Below are 26,565 nucleotides of genomic sequence, written 5' to 3'. Positions count from 1 at the left end.
TCGAAATGGTCGGTAATCTGTTTGTTAACTTAAGACCTTAGAAAGACAGGGTAGGATAGATATAGGTCTGTAGCAGTTTGGGTCTAGAGTGTCACCCCCTTTGAAGAGGGGGATGACCGCAGCAGCTTTCCAATCTTTGGGAATCTCAGACGATACGAAAGAGAGGTTTAACAGGCTAGTAATAGGGGTTGCAACAACTTCTGCAGATAATTTTAGAAAGAGAGGGTCCAGATTGTCTAGCCTGGCTGATTTGTAGGGGTCCAGATTTTGCAGCTCTTTCAGAACATCAGCCATCTGGATTTGGGTGAACGAGAAATGGTGGGGGCTTTGGCAGGTTGCTGTGGAGGGTGCCGGGCAGTTGACCGGGGTAGGGGTAGCCAGGTGGAAAGCATGGCCAGCCGTAGAGAAATGCTCAATGAAATTCTCAATTATAGTGGATTTATCGGTGGTAACAGTGTTTCCTAGCCTCAGTGCAGTGGGCAGCTGCGAGGAGGTGCTCTTATTCTCCATGGACTTTACAGTGTCCCAGAACTTTTTTGAGTTTGTACTACAGGATGCAGGATGCAACCAGGTTAGTAGGGACTAGTTAAAGTGTTCAGACTGTCATAGTTCAGTCTGTCTCTCCTGTGCCCCTCTACCTCGTAATGCTCAGCCTAGCCAATCAGTCTAATCCCCAGACAGCTCTACTGTACTAAGACTGAACTATGACAGTCTTGTACAGTCCCCTTTCCCCTCCTCCCCTCCTTTCCCCTCCTCCCCCCTCTCCCCCCCCTCCTCCCCCCCCTTTCCCTCTCCTCCCTCCCCCTCTTTCCCCTCTCCTCCCCCCTCTTTCCCTCCTCTCCTCCCCCCTCTTCCCTCTCTCTTTCCTCCTCTCTTTCCCCTCCCTCCTCTCTCTCCCCCTTCCCTCCTCTCCTCCCCCCTTTCCCTCCTCTCCTCCCCCCTTTCCCTCCTCCTCCTCCCCCTTCCCTCCTCTCCTCCCCCCTTCCTCCTCTCCTCTCTTCCCTCCTCTCCTCCCCCTTTCCCCCCCCTCTCTCCCCCCTTTCCCTCCTCTCTCTCCTTCCCCCCTTTCCCTCCTCTCTCTCCCCCCTTTCCCTCCTCTCCTCCCCCTTTCCCTCCTTCCTCCCCTTCCCTCCTCTCCTCCCCCCTTTCCCTCTCTCCTCCCCTTTCCCTCCTCTCCTCCCCCCTTTCCCTCCTCCTCCCCTCCTTTCCCTCCTCTCCTCCCCCTTTCCCTCCTCTCCTCCCCCCTTTCCCTCCCTCCAAATAGGTTTGTTTCAGGTTGTTATGAGGAACAGAGGATGGTGTCCTCTAATGGAAGTGTTGATGACATCAGTCTGAAATTAGAACCTTTTTCCATCCACTTCTTACATGTAGGGGATTAGATCACAACAGAACAGCTGTGAATTAACTTCTTAAATCAAAATGTAGTTTTATATATATAGAAGTAGGAATATTCTGAATCAACCTTTCTAAGACCAGAGCAGTAGGCTTGACGCAGTTTCTGAACATCAAGCTAATTAAAGGAAGTGTCAAAGCCCCTCTCTCTCTCTCCCTCTCTAGTTGGTTTGTTCTGGAGGGTTGAGACGCTGAGGTGCTACAGGGCCTCCTCACGGGTGGTCCACCCCGTTCAGGGCTCCCTGGGCACTGTCTCAGTCTGTGACAGGAAGGGAGCTTTCACTCTGCCTGCCTGTTTCTCAGATCCAAGCCTACTCCAGTTTATTGAGTTATCGGTTGAGTATTAAAGGGAGGGGGAAGGAGAGGGAGGGGGAAGGGGAGGGAGGGCAGGAGGGAGGGAGGGCAGGAGGGAAAAGGGGAGGGAGGGCAGGAGGGAGGGCAGGAGGGAGAAGGGGAGGGAGGGAGGGCAGGAGGGAGAAGGGGAGGGAGGGCAGGAGGGAAAAGGGGAGGGAGGGAGGGCAGGAGGGAGAAGGGGAGGGAGGGCAGGAGGGTAAGGGGAGGGAGGGAGGGCAGGAGGGAGAAGGGGAGGGAGGGCAGGAGGGAGGGCAGGAGGGAGGACAGGAGGGAGAAGGGGAGGGAGGACAGGAGGGAGAAGGGGAGGGAGGGCAGAAGGGAAAAGGGGAGGGAGGGCAGGAGGGAAAAGGGGAGGGAGGGCAGGAGGGAAAAGGGGACGGAGGGCAGGAGGGAAAAGGGGAGGGAGGGCAGGAGGGAAAAGGGGAGGGAGGGCAGGAGGGAAAAGGGGAGGGAGGGCAGGAGGGAAAAGGGGAGGGAGGGCAGGAGGGAAAAGGGGAGGGAGGGCAGGAGGGAGAAGGGGAGGGAGGGCAGGAGGGAAAAGGGGACGGAGGGCAGGAGGGAGAAGGGGAGGGAGGGCAGGAGGGAGAAGGGGACGGAGGGCAGGAGGGAGAAGGGGAGGGAGGGCAGGAGGGAGAAGGGGAAGGATGAGAAGCAGCTGTGTATTAATATACAGCGTGACAAGTGCTCCAACAGAAGATAGCATCAGATACTTGAGACTGATCGGTTTAGAGGTGAGGTTATGAAACCACTGGGGAGATCATATCTCTATCTGCGGTGGAAAACACAAGTCCCCACTGGATGTGACCAGAGTCATTGGACCCAACCAAGCTTCCTGTAATACTACAAGCAGACCCCTCCCATCCCTCCACCGTTCTCTCCTCCTCAGGCATAGCCGTCTATCCCTGGACCCGAGCTCCTGCAGATCCTGCAGCCCTCCACCACCCCTCTCCACCCTGGACCATACAGAGCTCTCTGTAGTACAACAACCAGACCCTAAACCCCCCATCCATCCTCCACCATGCTCCTCAAGCCCCTAACCGTCTACCTCCTGGACCCACCAGCTCCCTTCCTACAACTCTCCCTCCTTCCATCTCCCTGTGGTAGGTCATCAACAACCAGACTCTCCTCCCCATCCCTCCCTCCCTCTCCTTCCTACAACTCTCCCTCCTTCCATCTCCCTGTGGTAGGTCATCAACAATCAGACTCTCCTCCATGTTCCTCCTCTTCAGGTCTTATCAGTCTACCCCTGGAGCCTCCAGCTCCCTGGAACAAGCACCCCATCCCCCCTGTCCACCCCCCTGGACCACCAGCTCCCTGGAACAAGCACCCCATCCCCCCTGTCCATCCCCCTGGACCACCAGCTCCCTGGAACAAGCACCACATCCCCCCTGTCCATCCCCCTGGAGCCTCCAGCTCCCTGGAACAAGCACCCCATCCCCCCTGTCCATCCCCCTGGACCACCAGCTCCCTGGAACAAGCACCACATCCCCCCTGTCCATCCCCCTGGACCACCAGCTCCCTGGAACAAGCACCACATCCCCCCTGTCCATCCCCCTGGAGCCTCCAGCTCCCTGGAACAAGCACCACATCCCCCCTGTCCATCCCCCTGGACCACCAGCTCCCTGGAACAAGCACCCCATCCCCCCTGTCCATCCCCCTGGACCACCAGCTACAGCTCCAATACCATGGTCTCCCTGTGGTAGGCCATCAACAACCACACTCCCCATCCCCCTCAAGCTGTTAACCGTCTACCCCTGAGCAGTTAGGGGAAGGGACGGCTTTGGCCCACAACTACAAAGCCATGAAATTCCACAGCAACACAGGAAACACACTGGGGAATAGAGGAAATCTATGAGTCAGAAGAGGAGAATCCCTAAGTCCAACTCCACACACTGGAGTGTGTGTGTGTGTGGGCTTTATTACCATTGGTTAAAGCCTCAGTGAATGGAGCAGTGTAGCCTGTTAAGGGAACAGGGTAGCATTTAGTACACAGCCCTGGTTTGGACAACAGTAGTCCATTGTTAAGGGAATAGGGTAGCATTTAGTACACAGCCTTGGTTTGGACAACAGTAGTCCACTGTTAAGGGAACAGGGTAGCATTTAGTACACAGCCCTGGTTTGGAAAACAACAGTCCACTGTTAAGGGAATAGGGTAGCGAGCTGAGCAGCACTTCTGTATTTCACCATCTGTTCAGTTGTTGAAGGAAACGTTGATTTGAGGGACTTTAACATTTTGTAGAAAATTCTGCACATTTTGTTGTGCTTGTGGACACACCAACATGTCTCTCCATCTCCCAACACACACACACACACACACACCCACACACACACACACCCACACACACACACACACCTCTCTGTCTCCCCCTATTGTTCATCTCAACTTCTCCACTATGCCACTGCTCCTCAGGACCTTGGTTAGCTGAAAACAGGTGTCTTCTAGTAGGGCTGGAGAAAAAGCCTGCCCACATAGCTTTCCAGAAGGAGAGTTGTTTCTGAGAATGTACCTCATTCAAAATAATTTCCCTGAAAGCCTTTAGTAAAATAATGGTAACATTCATCAGAGCTCCTCCTCAGTCTCCAGTGACACAGCGGCCGATATCTCCTCTCAGGTATTTCCTAATTACAGCCCAAGACAAATCGCTAGTCAGAGAGACTGCAATTAAACCCAAAACGATTAGCTATGACAGACTCCCAGATAGCTTTCATTTAAAAACGCCTCTCTGGAAGTGTCTTAGACTATGTCCTAAATTGTATCCTCTATGTAATGCACTGCTCATACTTCTTGCCCTGTGTGCTGTTGTCTGTGCCCAATAATGTTTTGCTACCATGTTTTGTGCTTCTGCCATGTTGTGTTGCCGCCATGCTGTGTTGTCATGTGTTGCTGTTGTTGTCGTCTTCGGTCTCTCTCTTTATATAGTGTTGTCTCTCGTCTTGATGCGTGGTTTTGTCCTATATTTTTTTTATGTTATTCCAGTCCCCGTCCCCTCAGGAGGCCTTTTTGCAGGCCATCATTGCAAAATAAGAATTTGTTCTTAACTGACTTGCCTAATTAAATAAAAAAGGTTAAAAATAAATTAAAAAATATTTAACTTTTGACCAGAGCCGTATGGGACCAGACCCTGGTCAAAGTAGTGCACCATCTAGACTAGAGAATAAGGTGCCACTTGGGGGGCAGTCTTAACCTTATTAAAATCACCCAGTTATTTCACACCGGTCAGTCAGAGGTGTAAAAACTCAGACACAGGTAGGACTGTCCAACGTTTGCCTGGTCGACAGCACTTAGCACCTCTGAACAGAGTGTAGGCAGTCACTCTTTTTGTTTTTTTCCACACAGCAACAAACAAAAACCTAACTTGGAAGTGGTCAGCTTTGTTCAAATACTCCCAAACCAGAAGGTGGCAGTAGTGTTGTTTGGCAATAGATATCAGTTGCTCTTGAGTGGCACAGCGGTCTAAGGCACTGCATCTCAGTGCTAGAGGTCTATGGGACCAGGCCCTGGTCAAAGTAGTGCACCATCTAGACTAGTAGTGCACCATCTACAGACCTTGGTTCGATTCCAGGCTGTATCACAACCGACCGTGATTGGGAATTCCATAGGGCGGCGCACAATCGGCCCAGCGTCATCCGGGTTATGGTTTGGCCGGGGGTTGGCCGTCATTGTAAATAAGATTTTTTTCTTAACTGACTTGCCTAGTTAAATAAAGGTTCAATAAATAAAATCTGTGGTCTATGGTCTAGATTCCCAGCTATCTGCGCTAATGTTGCTATTTTGTAGAAAGCCCTTGTTGATAGCAACAGTTAGATAATTACCTAGCAAGATTACGAAGACAATTAGCTAGCTAGCTAGCTAACCTTAGCATATTCAGTAGCTAGCACAACACAGCTAGCTAGCTAACATTAGCATATTCTCAATTTAATTCACTCTCGATAATCCCATACTGCCAAGTGCCAGACCATAGCCGTATGTTTAGCTAGCTAGCTAACCTTAGCATATTCAGTAGCTAGCTCAATACAGCTAGCTAGTAAAGGACACTGCACTAACTTGGCACCTAACACAGGTCGCTGTTTCATGGAAACTAGCTAATCCATTGTGATTTAATTATAAAATGTCAATACTAGCTACAGTGACTTGCTAGCTTGGAGGAATTAGTGTTGTGTGCATTGCATCTGTGCATTTAGCTAGCTACCATCCCTTAGCCTACATTGCATATGAAGTGTGACTGGCTCATCCATGGCTGTACAGACATGTTGTATTTTGTTGGCTCCCACGTAGGGGTTCATGCTCTCTGATTGGCTCAAAGTGAAGTTTTTGGCCACTGACCAGCATTGCGATTGAGGTTCGTCGCTATCGGGTCGACACGCACCAGGTAGCACTTTTGTTCTAGCTAGAGAAGGGCCTCCCACTGTGGTAACTACCTATCAGCAATGAGATGCTCAGTGTTCTAGCTAGAGAAGGGCCTCCCACTGTGATAACTACCTATCAGCAGTGAGATGCTCAGTGTTCTAGCTAGAGAAGAGCCTCCCACTGTGATAACTACCTATCAGCAGTGAGATGCTCAGTGTTCTAGCTAGAGAAGGGCCTCCCACTGTGATAACTACCTATCAGCAGTGAGATGCTCAGTGTTCTAGCTAGAGAAGAGCCTCCCACTGTGATAACTACCTATCAGCAGTGATATGCTCAGTGTTCTAGCTAGAGAAGAGCCTCCCACTGTGATAACTACCTATCAGCAGTGAGATGCTCAGTGTTCTAGCTAGAGAAGAGCCTCCCACTGTGATAACTACCTATCAGCAATGAGATGCTCAGTGTTCTAGCTAGAGAAGGAAGGGCCTCCCACTGTGATAACTACCTATCAGCAGTGAGATGCTCAGTGTTCTAGCTAGAGAAGGAAGGGCCTCCCACTGTGATAACTACCTATCAGCAGTGAGATGCTCAGTGTTCTAGCTAGAGAAGGAAGAGCCTCCCACTGTGATAACTACCTATCAGCAGTGAGATGCTCAGTGTTCTAGCTAGAGAAGGAAGGGCCTCCCACTGTGATAACTACCTATCAGCAGTGAGATGCTCAGTGTTCTAGCTAGAGAAGGAAGGGCCTCCCACTGTGATAACTACCTATCAGCAGTGAGATGCTCAGTGTTCTAGCTAGAGAAGGAAGGGCCTCCCACTGTGATAACTACCTATCAGCAGTGAGATGCTCAGTGTTCTAGCTAGAGAAGGAAGGGCCTCCCACTGTGATAACTACCTATCAGCAGTGAGATGCTCAGTGTTTCTAGCTAGAGAAGAGCCTCCCACTGTGATAACTACCTATCAGCAGTGAGATGCTCAGTGTTCTAGCTAGAGAAGAGCCTCCCACTGTGTGTTTCATGCTTTAAAATCACAAACATTAATAACCTTGAAGAGTGTTGTTTCTTTTTTTTTACTGTTGTAAGAACCCATCAGAAATCCGAAGGAGTACACACACACACACACCTAGACACACACACCTACACACACACACACCTAGAAATACACACACACCTAGAAATACACACACACCTAGAAATACACACACACCTAGAAATACACACACACCTAGAAATACACACACACCTAGAAATACACACACACCTAGAAATACACACACACCTAGAAATACACACACCTAGACACACACACACCTAGAAATACACACACACCTAGACACACACACACACACACCTAGACACACACACACCTAGACACACACACACCTAGACACACACACACCTAGACACACACACACCTAGACACACACACACCTAGACACACACACACCTAGACACACACACACAGACACACACACACACATCTAGACACACACACACACACATCTAGACACACACACACACACACACACACACACACACACACACACACCTAGACACACACACACACCTAGACACACTGTCAGACTACACCTTCTCTTTACCAAGCATGTGACAAAACAGACACACACACACCTAGACACACACCCGCCTAGAAACACACCCGCCTAGACACACATCATTGCAAAGAAGGTTAATTAGCCATCAGGGTCAAGCTGTGGATCCACTGGTGTAAAAAAGAGCAGATAAAAAGAGAAATATGATCACCTCAACTTGTCTAATCTGGAACTCCTGTTGATATGAGGCCTTGGGATGGCAGCTATACATCATGTTGAGTTGAACAAGGAGTACTTCCCAAATGGCACCCTATTCTCTGTGTGTTCCCTATGGGCCCTGGTCTAAAGTAGTGCACTAATCCTATGGGGCCTGGTCAAAAGTAGTGCACTAATCCTATGGGCCCTGGTCTAAAGTAGTTCACTACCCCTATGGGCCCTGGTCTAAAGTAGTGCACTAATCCTATGGGCCCTGGTCTAAAGTAGTTCACTACCCCTATGGGCCCTGGTCTAAAGTAGTGCACTACCCCTATGGGCCCTGGTCTAAAGTAGTGCACTACCCCTATGGACCCTGGTCTAAAGTAGTGCACTACCCCTATGGGCCCTGGTCTAAAGTAGTGCACTACCCCTATGGACCCTGGTCTAAAGTAGTGCACTACCCCTATGAGCCCTGATCTAAAGTAGTTCACTACCCCTATGGGCCCTGGTCTAAAGTAGTGCACTAAATAGGGAATAGGGTGCCATTTGGGACTCAATACAAGGTATATTGTACCATGTATTTTGTCAGAGCTCCTGGGTGTTGCGTTGTGAGCGGTTGGTCGGCGCCAGATGAAGTCATGGAATAAGGTGTGAGGTTAATGTCGCTGTATCAAACCTACCTGATCCAGAGTCAAACTTTGTCTCTGACCTGCAAAGAGAAGACAGTGGGTTTTAGACAATGTCTCTTTTCTCTCACCTAAAAAATACAACTTTACAACAAGCAGCAGGCACTTCAAAAGTCCCCAAAAAACTGAGAAAAATAAAAAAATAAAAAAAGATAAATGACATACATGGGATATTCTCCCCAAACCGTCTCCAATTGGAACATAGGGTCTAAGCTATGAGGCTGTGTGTGTGTGTGTGTGTGTGTGTGTGTGTGTGTGTGTGTGTCTCTCTGTAAGGCTACATAGCTGTAAATCCTGTCTGGTTGTCGTTGAAGCTCTGTGTGTTGCGGAGGAAAACAGGCGACCTGGTAACGAGGCTCAGAGGATGGCTCTGGCCGCCTGTCAGCTACAGTTAACCTTCACTGGCTCAGGCAGGCCGCTGCCGTACAAACCAGGGGCTCTTGAACCAAATCAGAGAGAGACCAGAAGGGACTAAACAGGGACATTGGCTCTGAGGAGAGGAAGGTTAGACCCAGTCAGAAGGAGATCGGAAGTCCCCGACATACTAAACTTACTTGAACAGCGGGGCGCCGCAGACAACACAGGTGTAGATCCCATCCTCTTTGTATTCAGTGTATTCCCCTCTGAAGGCACTGTGAGGGGGAGATGGATCAACACACTAGTTACACTGGTACAGTCCAGCCAAGTCATTTTAGTCATTTATCCAGAGCAACTAACGGTTAAGTGCAGTCAACTTAAGACAACCACAGTCATGGGCCAATGAGCCTCAATAACAACATGTTCACGTTGCTGTCTGAATCATCTCTTGTATTTATCTCAACTCACACATTATTTCCCCTGGCTTCCAGCCTAGCATTTAGTCTGGTACAGTGGGGGTTAATATAAGCATTTAGTTTGGTACAGCGGGGGTTAATATAAGCCTAGCATTTAGTTTGGTACAGCGGGGGTTAATATAAGCCTAGCATTTAGTTTGGTACAGTGGGGGTTAATATAAGCATTTAGTTTGGTACAGCGGGGGTTAATATAAGCCTCGCATTTAGTTTGGTACAGCGGGGGTTAATATAAGCCTCGCATTTAGTTTGGTACAGTGGGGGTTAATATAAGCATTTAGTTTGGTACAGCGGGGGTTAATATAAGCCTAGCATTTAGTTTGGTACAGTGGGGGTTAATATAAGCCTCGCATTTAGTTTGGTACAGCGGGGGTTAATATAAGCATTTAGTTTGGTACAGCAGGGGTTAATATAAGCCTCGCATTTAGTTTGGTACAGCGGGGGTTAATGTAAGCATTTAGTTTGGTACAGCAGGGGTTAATATAAGCCTCGCATTTAGTTTGGTACAGCGGGGGTTAATATAAGCATTTAGTTTGGTACAGCAGGGGTTAATATAAGCCTAGCATTTAGTTTGGTACAGCGGGGTTAATATAAGCATTTAGTTTGGTACAGCGGGGGTTAATATAAGCCTAGCATTTAGTTTGGTACAGCGGGGGTTAATATAAGCATTTAGTTTGGTACAGCGGGGTTAATATAAGCATTTAGTTTGGTACAGCGGGGTTAATATAAGCATTAAGTTTGGTACAGCAGGGGTTAATATAAGCCTAGCATTTAGTTTGGTACAGCGGGGGTTAATATAAGCATTTAGTTTGGTACAGCGGGGTTAATATAAGCATTTAGTTTGGTACAGCGGGGTTAATATAAGCATTTAGTTTGGTACAGCGGGGTTAATATAAGCCTAGCATTTAGTTTGGTACAGCGGGGTTAATATAAGCATTTAGTTTGGTACAGCAGGGGTTAATATAAGCATTTAGTTTGGTACAGCGGGGGTTAATATAAACCTAGCATTTAGTTTGGTACAGCGGGGTTAATATAAGCATTTAGTTTGGTACAGCGGGGGTTAATATAAGCCTAGCATTTAGTTTGGTACAGTGGGGGTTAATATAAGCATTTAGTTTGGTACAGCGGGGGTTAATATAAGCCTAGCATTTAGTTTGGTACAGCGGGGGTTAATATAAGCATTTAGTTTGGTACAGCGGGGGTTAATATAAGCCTAGCATTTAGTTTGGTACAGCGGGGGTTAATATAATCATTTAGATTGGTACAGCGGGGGTTAATATAATCATTTAGATTGGTACAGCGGGGGTTAATATAAGCATTTAGTTTGGTACAGCGGGGGTTAATATAAGCATTTAGTTTGGTACAGCGGGGGTTAATATAAGCCTTGCATTTAGTTTGGTACAGTGGGGGTTAAGATAAGCATTTAGTTTGGTACAGCGGGGGTTAATATAAGCCTAGCATTTAGTTTGGTACAGTGGGGGTTAATATAAGCCTCGCATTTAGTTTGGTACAGCGGGGGTTAATATAAGCATTTAGTTTGGTACAGCAGGGGTTAATATAAGCCTCGCATTTAGTTTGGTACAGCGGGGGTTAATATAAGCATTTAGTTTGGTACAGCAGGGGTTAATATAAGCCTCGCATTTAGTTTGGTACAGCGGGGGTTAATATAAGCATTTAGTTTGGTACAGCAGGGGTTAATATAAGCCTCGCATTTAGTTTGGTACAGCGGGGGTTAATATAAGCATTTAGTTTGGTACAGCGGGGGTTAATATAAGCCTAGCATTTAGTTTGGTACAGCGGGGGTTAATATAAGCATTTAGTTTGGTACAGCGGGGGTTAATATAAGCATTTAGTTTGGTACAGAGGGGGTTAATATAAGCATTTAGTTTGGTACAGCGGGTGTTAATATAAGCATTTAGTTTGGTACAGCAGGGGTTAATATAAGCCTCGCATTTAGTTTGGTACAGCGGGGGTTAATATAAGCATTTAGTTTGGTACAGCGGGGGTTAATATAAGCCTATCATTTAGTTTGGTACAGAGGGGGTTAATATAAGCCTCGCATTTAGTTTGGTACAGCGGGGTTAATATCAGCCTAGCATTTAGTTTGGTACAGCGGGGGTTAATATAAGTATTTAGTTTGGTACAGCGGGGGTTAATACAAGCCTAGCATTTAGTTTGGTACAGCGGGGTTAATATAAGCCTAGCATTTAGTTTGGTACAGCGGGGGTTAATATAAACCTAGCATTTAGTTTGGTACAGCGGGGTTAATATAAACCTAGCATTTAGTTTGGTACAGCGGGGTTAATATAAGCATTTAGTTTGGTACAGCGGGGGTTAATATAAGCCTAGCATTTAGTTTGGTACAGTGGGGGTTAATATAAGCATTTAGTTTGGTACAGCGGGGTTAATATAAGCATTTAGTTTGGTACAGCGGGGTTAATATAAGCATTTAGTTTGGTACAGCGGGGATAATATAAGCATTTAGTTTGGTACAGAGGGGGTTAATATAAGCATTTAGTTTGGTACAGCGGGGGTTAATATAAGCATTTAGTTTGGTACAGCAGGGGTTAATATAAGCCTCGCATTTAGTTTGGTACAGCGGGGGTTAATATAAGCATTTAGTTTGGTACAGCGGGGGTTAATATAAGCCTATCATTTAGTTTGGTACAGAGGGGGTTAATATAAGCCTCGCATTTAGTTTGGTACAGCGGGGGTTAATATAAGCATTTAGTTTGGTACAGCGGGGTTAATATCAGCCTAGCATTTAGTTTGGTACAGCGAGGGTTAATATAAGCATTTAGTTTGGTACAGCAGGGGTTAATATAAGCCTAGCATTTAGTTTGGTACAGCGGGGTTAATATAAGCATTTAGTTTGGTACAGCGGGGGTTAATATAAACCTAGCATTTAGTTTGGTACAGCGGGGTTAATATAAGCATTTAGTTTGGTACAGCGGGGGTTAAAATAAGCCTAGCATTTAGTTTGGTACAGTGGGGGTTAATATAAGCATTTAGTTTGGTACAGCGGGGTTAATATAAGCATTTAGTTTGGTACAGCGGGGTTAATATAAGCATTTAGTTTGGTACAGCGGGGTTAATATAAGCCTAGCATTTAGTTTGGTACAGCGGGGTTAATATAAGCATTTAGTTTGGTACAGCGGGGGTTAATATAAGCATTTAGTTTGGTACAGCGGGGGTTAATATAAACCTAGCATTTAGTTTGGTACAGCGGGGTTAATATAAGCATTTAGTTTGGTACAGCGGGGGTTAATATAAGCCTAGCATTTAGTTTGGTACAGTGGGGGTTAATATAAGCATTTAGTTTGGTACAGCGGGGGTTAATATAAGCCTAGCATTTAGTTTGGTACAGCGGGGGTTAATATAATCATTTAGATTGGTACAGCGGGGGTTAATATAAGCATTTAGTTTGGTACAGCGGGGGTTAATATAAGCATTTAGTTTGGTACAGCGGGGGTTAATATAAGCATTTAGTTTGGTACAGCGGGGGTTAACATAAGCATTTAGTTTGGTACAGCGGGGGTTAACATAAGCATTTAGTTTTGTACAGCGGGGGTTAATATAAGCATTTAGTTTGGTACAGCGGGAGTTAATATAAGCCTAGCATTTAGTTTGGTACAGCGGGGCTTAATATAAGCCTAGCATTTAGTTTGGTATAGCGGGGTTAATATAAGCATTTAGTTTGGTACAGCGGGGATTAATATAAGCCTATCCTTTAGTTTGGTACAGTGGGGGTTAATATCAGCCTAGCATTTAGTTTGGTACAGCGGGGGTTAATATAAGCATTTAGTTTGGTACAGCAGGGGTTAATATAAGCCTAGCATTTAGTTTGGTACAGCGGGGTTAATATAAGCATTTAGTTTGGTACAGCGGGGGTTAATATAAACCTAGCATTTAGTTTGGTACAGCGGGGTTAATATAAGCATTTAGTTTGGTACAGCGGGGGTTAATATAAGCATTTAGTTTGGTACAGCGGGGATTAATATAAGCCTATCATTTAGTTTGGTACAGTGGGGGTTAATATAAGCATTTAGTTTGGTACAGCGGGGATTAATATAAGCATTTAGTTTGGTACAGCGGGGGTTAATATAAGCATTTAGTTTGGTACAGCGGGGGTTAACATAAGCATTTAGTTTGGTACAGCAGGGGTTAATATAAGCATTTAGTTTGGTACAGCGGGGTTAATATAAGCATTTAGTTTGGTACAGCGGGGGTTAATATAAGCCTAGCATTTAGTTTGGTACAGCGGGGGTTAATATAAGCATTTAGTTTGGTACAGCGGGGGTTAATATAAGCCTAGCATTTAGTTTGGTACAGCGGGGGTTAATATAAGCCTAGCATTTAGTTTGGTATAGCGGGGTTAATATAAGCCTCGCAGTCTGCCAGTCCGACCTCGGAAACAATGTTTCCCTTCTGAATGTTGATCTCTGTAGTACCATACATATGAGTTAACCGTGCCCAGACTAGATGAGACAACTTTTTCTGAGCCAGTCGAAATCACGAATCAACGTCATTATAGGTAGCCTAGTGGTTAGAGCGCAGGACTAGTAACCAGCAGGTAGCCTAGTGGTTAGAGCGTTGGACTAGTAACCAGCAGGTAGCCTAGTGGTTAGAGCGTTGGACTAGTAACCAGCAGGTAGCCTAGTGGTTAGAGCGTTGTACTAGTAACCAGCAGGTAGCCTAGTGGTTAGAGCGTTGGACTAGTAACCAGCAGGTAGCCTAGTGGTTAGAGCGTTGGACTAGTAACCAGCAGGTAGCCTAGTGGTTAGAGCGTTGGACTAGTAACCAGCAGGTAGCCTAGTGGTTAGAGCGTTGGACTAGTAACCAGCAGGTAGCCTAGTGGTTAGAGCGTTGGACTAGTAACCAGCAGGTAGCCTAGTGGTTAGAGCGTTGGACTAGTAACCAGCAGGTAGCCTAGTGGTTAGAGCGTTGGACTAGTAACCAGCAGGTAGCCTAGTGGTTAGAGCGTTGGACTAGTAACCAGCAGGTAGCCTAGTGGTAAGAGCGTTGGACTAGTAACCAGCAGGTGGCCTAGTGGTTAGAGCGTTGGACTAGTAACCAGCAGGTAGCCTAGTGGTTAGAGCGTTGGACTAGTAACCAGCAGGTAGCCTAGTGGTTAGAGCGTTGGACTAGTAACCAGCAGGTAGCCTAGTGGTTAGAGCGTTGGACTAGTAACCAGCAGGTAGCCTAGTGGTTAGAGCGTTGGACTAGTAACCAGCAGGTAGCCTAGTGGTTAGAGCGTTGGACTAGTAACCAGCAGCTAGCCTAGTGGTTAGAGGGTTGGACTAGTAACCAGCAGGTAGCCTAGTGGTTAGAGGGTTGGACTAGTAACCAGCAGGTAGCCTAGTGGTTAGAGCATTGGACTAGTAACCAGCAGATAGCCTAGTGGTTAGAGCGTTGGACTAGTAACCAGCAGGTAGCCTAGTGGTTAGAGCGTTGGACTAGTAACCAGCAGGTACTCTAGTGGTTCGAGTGTTGGACTAGTAACCAAAAGGTTGCAAGATCAAATCCCCGAGCTGACAAGGTAAAAATCTGTCGTTCTGCCCCTGAACAAGGCAGTTAACCCACTGTTCCTAGGCAGTCATTGAAAATAAGAACTGATTTGCCAAGTTAAATAAAGATACAAAAATTAAATGTATGGACATATCCAAGTAAATGCCAATAGTAAAAAATCTAAACGAAAATCTATCTTCTGTACTGTCATTCTAGGTTTGACGTGACTGATTAAGTTAGCTGAAGTTGGTCAGCTAGCTACTGTAGCTAGCAAGTCACACAAACGTTATCCAGCCTGCATAGCAACCATTTTGTTTAGAACAGATGACCTGTCCTTTTGCATAGCAACTATGCAGACTGGGTGGCGTCTGTAGCAACATGACCAAAATAACTAAACAACCTGATTTTTGTCCGGACTATATCTTCCGGTGGAATAATTAAAATTGTATGAATTGACTTGTCAAAATAACATTTGAATAAACATATGTAATTAATTGTTATTTTAATATGTCGGTAACAGTTTCATAAAAGCAATAAGGCAGGAGGGGCAGTGTTGTATGATGAAGACAGTCACAGGTAAATGGGATCAGTGCAAACAAAGCCATTTACCTGTGACTGTAGTCATAGACTGTTGTGCCTTACTGCTTAGTTATGGACCAGCTGTTTATTAGGTATCTGAGCTACTAACAACAGTTGTGTGTCTAAAACAGGGCTCTGGTCGTTTGGTACGGGAGCCACAGACCAACAGTATATAAACTAGTGTAAATTACAGCCACACCAGCTTAGAACAGCTTGGCAACAGGGGCTATGGCAACAGGGGCTATGGCAACAGGGGCTATGGCAACAGGGGCTATGGCAACAGCGGCTATGGCAACAGCGGCTATGGCTGGGCCCACAAGCTTTAAACCTGGCCAGAAACTAACCCGATTGGAGGAGACATACCACCACACCCCAGTATCCCCCTGCCGCCTCGTTTCCCTGGATGCATCCCAAATGCCACTTCCTTATTTAGTGCACCAGTTTTGACCAGGGTACATTGGGGTCCTGGACAAAAGTAGTGTACTAAATAGGGAATAGGGTTCCGTTTGGGATGTATGCTCTGCCTCCAACCACCATCCAGGGCATTTTTCACATTCCTCCATCAAAATGGGCCGACAAACACTTTTCCCACGTGTGCCCTGCCAGGGAGGGAGGGGGGCAGGGCAGGGAGGGAGGTGTAGAGACTAGTGTCACTGAGTTTCTTCGTGTCCCAAATGGCACCCTTTCCCCTATATAGAGCACTGTTTTTGACCAGAGCCCAAATGGCACACTATTCCCTATATAGAGGACTGTTTTTGACCAGAGCCCAAATGGCACCCTTTCCCCTATATAGAGCACTGTTTTTGACCAGAGCCCAAATGGCACACTATTCCCTATATAGAGCAGTGTTTTTGACCAGAGCCCAAATGGCACCCTATTCCCTATATAGAGCAGTGTTTTTGACCAGAGCCCAAATGGCACCCTATTCCCTATATAGAGCAGTGTTTTTGACCAGAGCCCAAATGGCACCCTATTCCCTATATAGAGGACTGTTTTTGACCAGAGCCCAAATGGCACACTATTCCCTATATAGAGCAGTGTTTTTGACCAGAGCCCAAATGGCACCCTATTCCCTATATAGAGCAGTGTTTTTGACCAGAGCCCAAATGGCACCCTATTCCCTATATAGAGCAGTGTTTTTGACCAGAGCCCAAATGGCACCCTATTCCCTATATAGAGGACTGTTTTTGACCAGAGCCCAAATGGCACCCTATTCCCTATATAGAGCAGTGTTTTTGACCAGAGCCCAAATGGCACCCTATATAGAGCAGTGTTTTTGACCAGAGCCCAAATGGCACCCTATTCCCTATATAGAGGACTGTTTTTGACCAGAGCCCAAATGGCACACTATTCCCTATACAGAGCAGTGTTTTTGACCAGAGCCCAAATGGCACCCTATTCCCTATATAGAGCCTGTTTTTGACCAGAGCCCAAATGGCATCCTATTCCCTATATAGAGCAGTGTTTTTGACCAGAGCCCAAATGGCACCCTATTCCCTATATAGAGCAGTGTTTTTGACCAGAGCCCATTATGGGAATATGGTCCCATTTGGGACATCCCCCTTATTTTCCAACAAACAGCTGTTTAGCTGCCGACTGACTAGACACGCTGTAGCCTCTAAGGCGGGTTAGTGCGGACCCAGCTAGGACCTTTAGGATAAACCAGCCAAGCTTTAATGTCCATGTGACACAGGAATGTTCTGGAATGTTGCGTTGGAAAAAAAATGACGGCTCGTGAAATGTAACTGACCAATCAGAGCAGAAAAATAACAATGAACTGCAATTTTTATTTTATAATTAACGCGTCTTAACTATAATTACGCAATAACTATTACACATCTTTTTCCTTGCATTGGTGTTTACAGAAATGCTTATTGTTATACACTTGTCCATATATACCCCCCTAAATGAATTGACTTGATGGTGCAGTAGCACTACCATAGACACTTTGTGACAAGACTTGTCTTCTAACTACTGGGGTCAGTGGACTGTAGACTGTAGGCTTTGGGGGTCCCTTTACTGTAAAGCGCATTTGGAAAGTATTCAGACACCTTGACTTTTTTGTTACGTTACAGCCTTATTCTAAAATTGGATTCAATAAAACAATTTCCTCATCAATCTACACACAATACCCCATAATGACATCACAATACCCCATAATGACATCACAATACCCCATAATGACATCACAATACCCCATAATGACATCACAATACCCCATAATGACATCACAATACCCCATAATGACATCACAATACCCCATAATGACAAATCAAAAACAAGTTTTTAGAAATCTTTGCAAAAATAAAAACAGAAATACCTTATTTACATAAGCATTCAGACCCTTTGCTATGAGACTGTAAATTGAGCTCAGGTGCATCCTGTTTCCATTGATCATCCTTCAGATGTTTCTACAACTTAATTGGAGTCCACCTGTGGTAAATTCTATTGATTGGACATGATTTGGAAAGGCACATACCTGTCTATATAAGGTCCCACAGTTGACAGTGCATGTCAGAGCAAAAACCAAGCCATGAGAGCTCAGAGACAGGATTGTGTCAAGGCACAGATCTGGGGAAGGGTACCAAAACATTTCTGCAGCACTGAAGGTCCCCAAGAACAGTGGCCTCCCTCGTTCTTAAATGGAAGACGTTTGGAACCACCAAGACTCTTCCTAGAGCCGGCTGCCTGGCTAAACTGAGCAATCGGGGGAGAAGGGCCTTGGTCAGGGAAGTGACCAAGAACCCCATGGTCACTCTGACAGTGCTTCAGAGCCCCTCTGTGGAGATGGTTGTCCTTCTGGAAGATTCTTCCGTCGCTGCAGCACCTCAGTAAAAGACACATGACTGGCCGCTTAGAGTTTGCCAAAAGGCACCTAAAGACTCTCAGACCATGAGAAACAAGATTCTCTTGTCAGAAGAAACCAAGATTGAACTCTTTGGCCTGAATGCCAAGTTTGGAGGAAACCTGGCACCATCCCTACGGTGAAGCATGGTGGTGGCAGCATCATATCGGCAGGGACAGGGAGACTAGTCAGGATCGAGGGAAACATGAACGGAGCAAAGTACAGAGAGATTCTTGATGAAAACCTGCTCCAGAGCACTCAGGAACTCTGGGAGGATCTGCAGAGAAGAAATAGGAGAAACTCCAAAAATACAGGTGTGCTAAGCTTGTAGCGTCATACCCAAGAAGACTTGAGGCTGTAATCGCTGCCAAAGGTGCTTCAACAAAGTACTGAGTAAAGGGTCTGAATACTTATGTAAATGTGATAAGTTTATTTTTTAATACATTTGCAAACATTTCTACAAACCTGTTTTTGTCATTATGGGGTATTGTGATGTCATTAAGGGGTATTGTGATGTCATTGTGGGGTATTGTGTGTAGATTGAGGAAAAACAACTATTTAATCAATTTTAGAATAAGGCTGTAACATAAAATGTGGAAAATGTCAAGGGGTCTGAATACTTTCCAAATGCACTGTTGGCTGTAGACGTTTGGGGCCCCTATAGTGTAGGCTTTGGGGGTTTCTATAGTGTAGGCTTTGGGGGGTACCATACCTCTCTGTTCCTCTCTCCTGGGTGACATGGAACTGAATGGGGGAGAGCCGTTTCTTCAGCTCCTCCTGAGAGAAGGACTTGGGCCATGTCTTCTTGGTCCGGCAGGTTCCTTTAGGAGGAGAAGGGAAGAGTTAAGGTCTCAGAACCACTACTGTGGTCAGGGGGGAGGGAGGTGAGAGACGGTGCCTCTCCTCCGTTCTGTCTTCCCCCTGACCCCCCCTCTGCTTTTACTAGTCCCTCATCATTATTTATAAATCATCATCACTTAGGGCCAGGAGTTTTCCCAGGTCAGGAGAAACTCAGGACCCTAGCTACTCATCACACTCTGTCTAAACAAGATGCTCAGGCACAGCTCTCATATCACTCAGGTTCCAGGCAAGATGAGCCCACGTTCATCACTTCATCAATATTAAACTAAATGTCATACAATTTAGTACAGGGGACTGTAGGGGACTGAATGGAGAGGTTTGAATGGAAACTTTGGTTTTAGATTGGAATTACTTGACTCTTGCCTGGAACTGACCATTATTCTCTACAGTTTAGTGTGTGTGTGTGTGGGGGGGGGGGGGGGGTGCTACAGCCAAAGCATGTCCTGGTGCAGACCAGACTGATTGCACAAAGCTAACAACTCAAATATAGTCTAGGTAAAAATCTCTAGTGGATAGAATATGTAAACATCAAAGCATGTGTCCCAAATTTACTCCAGATTTCAGTTCTGGGTTAACCGAGATGAAGTCTAGGTGATTCTAGTGTAAAACATTAGGTTTAATATTTGGCCATTGTGACAACATGCTACAAATACATGGAGGATATTCTCAAACACACACTGCTGTTGCTTGGTAGGCAGTAGAACTGGTCAGTCTACAGTGTAGATGTCCTAGTGTTCATGGATGGTTACTCTTGCTTGGTAGGCAGTAGAACTGGTCAGTCTACAGTGAAGATGTCCTAGTGTTCATGGATGGTTACTCTTGCTTGGTAGGCAGTAGAACTGGTCAGTCTACAGTGAAGATGTCCTAGTGTTGATGGATGGTTACTCTTGCTTGGTAGGCAGTAGAACTAGTCAGTCTACAGTGAAGATGTCCTAGTGTTGATGGATGGTTATTTAGCCAAAAGCTACTACACCTCTTAAAGAAATACTTAAGAACCCTCAGTTGGTAGAGCGTGGTGCTAATACACCAGAATAGGGACCCTCAGTTGGTAGAGCAGGGTGCTAATACACCAGAATAGGGACCCTCAGTTGGTAGAGCAGGGTGCTAATACACCAGAATAGGGACCCTCAGTTGGTAGAGCAGGGTGCTAATACACCAGAATAGGGACCCTCAGTTGGTAGAGCAGGGTGCTAATACACCAGAATAGGCACCCTCAGTTGGTAGAGCGTGGTGCTAATACACCAGAATAGGTACCCTCAGTTGGTAGAGCAGGGTGCTAATACAACAGAATAGGGACCCTCAGTTGGCAGAGCAGGGTGCTAATATACCAGAATAGGGACCCTCAGTTGGTAGAGCGTGGTGCTAATACACCAGAATAGGGACCCTCAGTTGGTAGAGCGTGGTGCTAATACACCAGAATAGGGACCCTCAGTTGGTAGAGCAGGGTGCTAATACACCAGAATAGGGACCCTCAGTTGGTAGAGCAGGGTGCTAATACACCAGAATAGGGACCCTCAGTTGGTAGAGCGTGGTGCTAATACACCAGAATAGGGACCCTCAGTTGGTAGAGCAGGGTGCTAATACACCAGAATAGGGACCCTCAGTTGGTAGAGCAGGGTGCTAATACACCAGAATAGGGACCCTCAGTTGGTAGAGCAGGGTGCTAATACACCAGAATAGGGACCCTCAGTTGGTAGAGCAGGGTGCTAATACACCAGAATAGGGAGCCACCAGTTTGTTAAATGGATGTACTCATGACTATGTTGCTTTGGATAAAATAAACTGCATCTATTATTTATACTAGAAGTCTTACAATAAAGGAATAAACATGTTTGACACGAGACATATTCTGGTTCTTTCCATAGGAGGAGTAGGAGGAGAGAAAGACCAATAGGAGGAGTAGGAGGAGAGAAAGACCAATAGGAGGTGTAGGAGGAGAGAAAGACCAATAGGAGGTGTAGGAGGAGAGAAAGACCAATAGGAGGAGTAGGAGGAGAGAAAGACCAATAGGAGGAGTAGGAGGAGAGAAAGACCAATAGGAGGTGTAGGAGGAGAGAAAGACCAATAGGAGGAGTAGGAGGAGAGAAAGACCAATAGGAGGAGTAGGAGGAGAGAAAGACCAATAGGAGGAGTAGGAGGAGAGAAAGACCAATAGGAGGAGTAGGAGGAGAGAAAGACCAATAGGAGGTGTAGGAGGAGAGAAAGACCAATAGGAGGTGTAGGAGGAGAGAAAGACCAATAGGAGGAGTAGGAGGAGAGAAAGACCAATAGGAGGAGTAGGAGGAGAGAAAGACCAATAGGAGGAGTAGGAGGAGAGAAAGACCAATAGGAGGAGTAGGAGGAGAGAAAGACCAATAGGAGGAGTAGGAGGAGAGAAAGACCAATAGGAGGTGTAGGAGGAGAGAAAGACCAATAGGAGGTGTAGGAGGAGAGAAAGACCAATAGGAGGAGTAGGAGGAGAGAAAGACCAATAGGAGGTGTAGGAGGAGAGAAAGACCAATAGGAGGAGTAGGAGGAGAGAAAGACCAATAGGAGGTGTAGGAGGAGAGAAAGACCAATAGGAGCACCAGGGGGAGATGAGAGGCGGGACAGGGGAGCTAGATGTCCATCAGTATGCCATTTTGTTAAGGAGACATCACTGACTGCAGGTTTAAATTACAGGATTAAATTGGATAGTAATTACCTAACATTGTATGCCTTCACATTCCCCCTCCTTCCTCTCCTCCATTGATCACCATCACTATCACAGCCTTCTTCTTTAAGGAAATCACTCCTTAGTAGGGTTGCGTCTCAAAATGGCACCCTATTCCCTATTTAGTGCACTACTTTAGACCAGGGCCCTATTCCCTATAAAGCGCACTATTTTTGACCAGAGCCTTAAGCTGGCGCCTAGCCCAACCAAACAAGTGTGCTCGCCATACTCCCTTAAAAAGACCTTCGCTTGAAAAACGAGAAAAAGCGGCAACAGTACGGTTTGTCAATCTTGACACGCCTTAGCCAGTATACACTTCCTCAAAATAGTCACAATTATTCTAAGATACTTTTGTGTATAGTGTATGTGGACGACCCTTCAAATGAGTGGATTTGGATATTTCAGCCACACCCGTTGCTGACAGGTGTATAAAATCGAGCCCACAGCCATGCAATCTCCATGGACAATTATTGGCAGTAGAATGGCCTTACTGAAGAGCTCCAGTGACTTTCAACGTGGCACCGTCATAGGATGCCACCTTTCCAATAAGTCCGTTTGTCAAATTTCTGCCCTGCTAGAGCTGCCCCGGTAAACTGTAGGTGCTGTTATTGTGAAGTGGAAACGTCTAGGAGCAACAACGGCTCAGTGGTAGGCCACACAAGCTCACAGAACGCGACCGTCGAGTGCTGAAGCGCGTATTGCATAAAAATCATCTGTCCACGGTTACAACACTCACTACCGAGTTCCAAACTGCCTCTGGAAGCAACTTCAGCACAAGAACTGTTCGTCAGGAGCTTCATGAAATGGTTTTCCATGGCCCGAGCAGCCGTTCACAAGCCTAAGATCACCATGCGCAATGCCAAGCGTCGGCTGGAGTGGTGTACAAGTCGCCGCCATTGGACTCTGGAGCAGTGGAAACGCGTTCTCTGGAGTGATGAATTACGCTTCACCATCTGGCAGTCCGATGGACGAATCGGTGTTTGGCGGATGCCAGGAGAACGCTACCTGCCCCAATGCATAGTGCCAACTGTAAAGTTTGGTGGAGAAGGAATAATGGTCTTTGGCTGTTTTTCATGGTTTGGGCCCCTTAGTTCCATTAAAGGAAATCTTAACGCTACAGCTTACAATGACATTCTAGATGATTCTGTGCTTCCAATTGTGAGGCAACAGTTTGGGGGAGATTTTTTCCTGTTTCAGCATGAAGCTGAGGCCCATACAGTGCACAAAGCGAGGCCCATACAAAAATGATTTGTTGAGATCGGTGTGGAAGAACTTCACTGGCCTGCACAGAGCCCTGACCTCAACCCCATCGAACACCTTTGGGATGAATTGGAACACAGACTGCGAGACAGACCTAAACCGCCCAACATCAGCGCCCGACCTCACTAATGCTTGTGGCTGAATGGAAGCAAGTCCCCCTGCAGCAATGTTCCAACATCTAGTGGAAAGCCTTCCCAGAAGAGTGGAGGTTGTTATAGCAGCAATGTTCCAACATCTAGTGGAAAGCCTTCCCAGAAGAGTGGAGGCTGTTATAGCAGCAATGTTCCAACATCTAGTGGAAAGCCTTCCCAGAAGAGTGGAGGCTGTTATAGCAGCAATGTTCCAACACCTAGTGGAAAGCCTTCCCAGAAGAGTGGAGGCTGTTATAGCAGCAATGTTCCAACATCTAGTGGAAAGCCTTCCCAGAAGAGTGGAGGCTGTTATAGCAGCAATGTTCCAACATCTAGTGGAAAGCCTTCCCAGAAGAGTGGAGGCTGTTATAGCAGCAATGTTCCAACATCTAGTGGAAAGCCTTCCCAGAAGAGTGGAGGCTGTTATAGCAGCAAAGGAGGTGACAAACTACATATTAAAGCCCATGATTTTGAAATGAGATGTTGGCTGAGCAGGTGTCCACATACTTTTGGTCATGTAGAGTAACAAGAAATCTGTCATTAATTTTAACAAGGAGATCTTAGTCGCACAATTTTACACCTAAAACTGTTTGCTGCAGTAGTTTCTCAAGTGAAGAAAAAATGTCCATGAAATCAAGTCGTCTATTGTTGAATGACAAACAGTTAATTGAAGAATCCGTACTGTTGACCAACGACCTGACAAAAGGGCACTTCAGCTGCTGAACTTCCGACTTGCCTCGAGAGAAGAAGAAGAAAATCTGGTGTGTACGAACAGCATGAAACAACCCTTGACGAAGACCAATATCAACAAAAACGTCACACAAACGTACTCATAATATGAGCACAAACTTATCTGAACTTTTTTTTTTGAATGGGAAGCATGAGGATGCCTTTATGGGCACTATACAGGGAACAGTATGCCATTTTGAACGCAGCCTTAGTGTGCTGCCGGGATCGGGTAGCCATTACTGTTTCTTTAAGGAAGTAACTTTGTTTTTTCCTTTTCTGGAACGTTGGGATTTTCCCAGTGCGGACGAGGAATCTGGCTGCCGGTGAGGTCGTTCCTGTTTCAGGTTTTGGGGAGGAGGTGTGTGTGTGTGTGGTTGGGGAGGGGGGGGGGGGGTTCTTCTCTCTCTTCTCATGTGGACTATGTGGAGAATTCCTCCCTGTTAGATTGAAACCATATGAATGGAGAAAATACAGGGAACGTTAAAGGGCAGGGACGTGAATGGACTCCATTGATGCCCCGTTTTCTATGTCCTGTGGGGGGGAAAGTTACTTTTGACGAACAAGGGGGTGAACAACGAAGGGGGTTGGAGTGTGTGGAATGAAGGTGGATTAAACTGAAACAGGACTGCCACCATGTTCTTACACTACTGACTGACTGACTGACTGACTGAGGTAAGGGGGGATGGTATAGGGTACTCTCCTACTGACTGACTGACTGTGTGAGGTAAGGGGGGATGGTATAGGGTACTCTCCTACTGACTGACTGTGTGGGGTAAGGGGGGATGGTATAGGGTACTCTCCTACTGACTGACTGTGTGGGGTAAGGGGGGATGGTATAGGGTACTCTCCTACTGACTGACTGTGTGAGGTAAGGGGGGATGGTATAGGGTACTCTCCTACTGACTGACTGACTGTGTGAGGTAAGGGGGGATGGTATAGGGTACTCTCCTACTGACTGACTGACTGTGTGAGGTAAGGGGGGGATGGTATAGGGTACTCTCCTACTGACTGACTGACTGTGTGAGGTAAGGGGGGATGGTATAGGGTACTCTCCTACTGACTGACTGACTGTGTGAGGTAAGGGGGGGATGGTATAGGGTACTCTCCTACTGACTGACTGACTGTGTGAGGTAGGGGGGGATGGTATAGGGTACTCTCCTACTGACTGACTGACTGTGTGAGGTAAGGGGGGATGGTATAGGGGTACTCTCCTACTGACTGACTGACTGTGTGAGGTAAGGGGGGGATGGTATAGGGTACTCTCCTACTGACTGACTGACTGTGTGAGGTAAGGGGGGATGGTATAGGGTACTCTCCTACTGACTGACTGACTGTGTGAGGTAAGGGGGGGATGGTATAGGGTACTCTCCTACTGACTGACTGACTGTGTGAGGTAAGGGGGGATGGTATAGGGTACTCTCCTACTGACTGACTGACTGTGTGAGGTAAGGGGGGGATGGTATAGGGTACTCTCCTACTGACTGACTGTGAGGTAAGGGGGGATGGTATAGGGTACTCTCCTACTGACTGACTGTGTGAGGTAAGGGGGATGGTATAGGGTACTCTCCTACTGACTGACTGACTGTGTGAGGTAAGGGGGGATGGTATAGGGTACTCTCCTACTGACTGACTGTGTGAGGTAAGGGGGGATGGTATAGGGTACTCTCCTACTGACTGACTGACTGTGTGGGGTAAGGGGGATGGTATAGGGTACTCTCCTACTGACTGACTGTGTGAGGTAAGGGGGGATGGTATAGGGTACTCTCCTACTGACTGACTGACTGTGTGGGGTAAGGGGGATGGTATAGGGTACTCTCCTACTGACTGACTGTGTGAGGTAAGGGGGGATGGTATAGGGTACTCTCCTACTGACTGACTGTGTGAGGTAAGGGGGATGGTATAGGGTACTCTCCTACTGACTGACTGACTGTGTGAGGTAAGGGGGGATGGTATAGGGTACTCTCCTACTGACTGACTGACTGTGTGAGGTAAGGGGGGATGGTATAGGGTACTCTCCTACTGACTGACTGTGTGAGGTAAGGGGGGGATGGTATAGGGTACTCTCCTACTGACTGACTGACTGTGTGAGGTAAGGGGGGATGGTATAGGGTACTCTCCTACTGACTGACTGTGTGAGGTAAGGGGGATGGTATAGGGTACTCTCCTACTGACTGACTGTGTGAGGGTAAGGGGGGATGGTATAGGGTACTCTCCTACTGACTGACTGTGTGAGGTAAGGGGGGGATGGTATAGGGTACTCTCCTACTGACTGACTGACTGTGTGAGGTAAGGGGGGATGGTATAGGGTACTCTCCTACTGACTGACTGTGTGAGGTAAGGGGGGGATGGTATAGGGTACTCTCCTACTGACTGACTGTGTGAGGTAAGGGGGGATGGTATAGGGTACTCTCCTACTGACTGACTGACTGTGTGAGGTAAGGGGGGATGGTATAGGGTACTCTCCTACTGACTGACTGTGTGAGGTAAGGGGGGATGGTATAGGGTACTCTCCTACTGACTGACTGACTGTGTGAGGTAAGGGGGGATGGTATAGGGTACTCTCCTACTGACTGACTGACTGTGTGAGGTAAAGGGGGGATGGTATA

General features: G+C 46.8%; 1 protein-coding gene across 1 annotated transcript in view; it reads right to left on the bottom strand.

Moving 5' to 3' along the window:
* Positions 1-8,518: 8,518 nt before the first annotated feature.
* The window catches only part of LOC115182946 (methionine-R-sulfoxide reductase B3), a gene marked incomplete at its 3' end in the record, with an annotated part of 37,054 nt that continues 19,007 nt past the window's right edge, over positions 8,519-26,565 (bottom strand). The window contains 3 exon segments of the mRNA XM_029744306.1: positions 8,519-8,547; positions 9,079-9,156; positions 18,999-19,107. Of these exon segments, the coding sequence (XP_029600166.1) occupies positions 8,519-8,547; positions 9,079-9,156; positions 18,999-19,107 (216 nt within the window).

This window comes from Salmo trutta, unplaced genomic scaffold, assembly GCF_901001165.1.
Source record: "Salmo trutta unplaced genomic scaffold, fSalTru1.1, whole genome shotgun sequence".
NCBI lineage: Eukaryota > Metazoa > Chordata > Actinopteri > Salmoniformes > Salmonidae > Salmo > Salmo trutta.
Note: the sequence above shows the minus strand (reverse complement) of the source record. Positions and strands in the feature narration are given on the sequence as shown.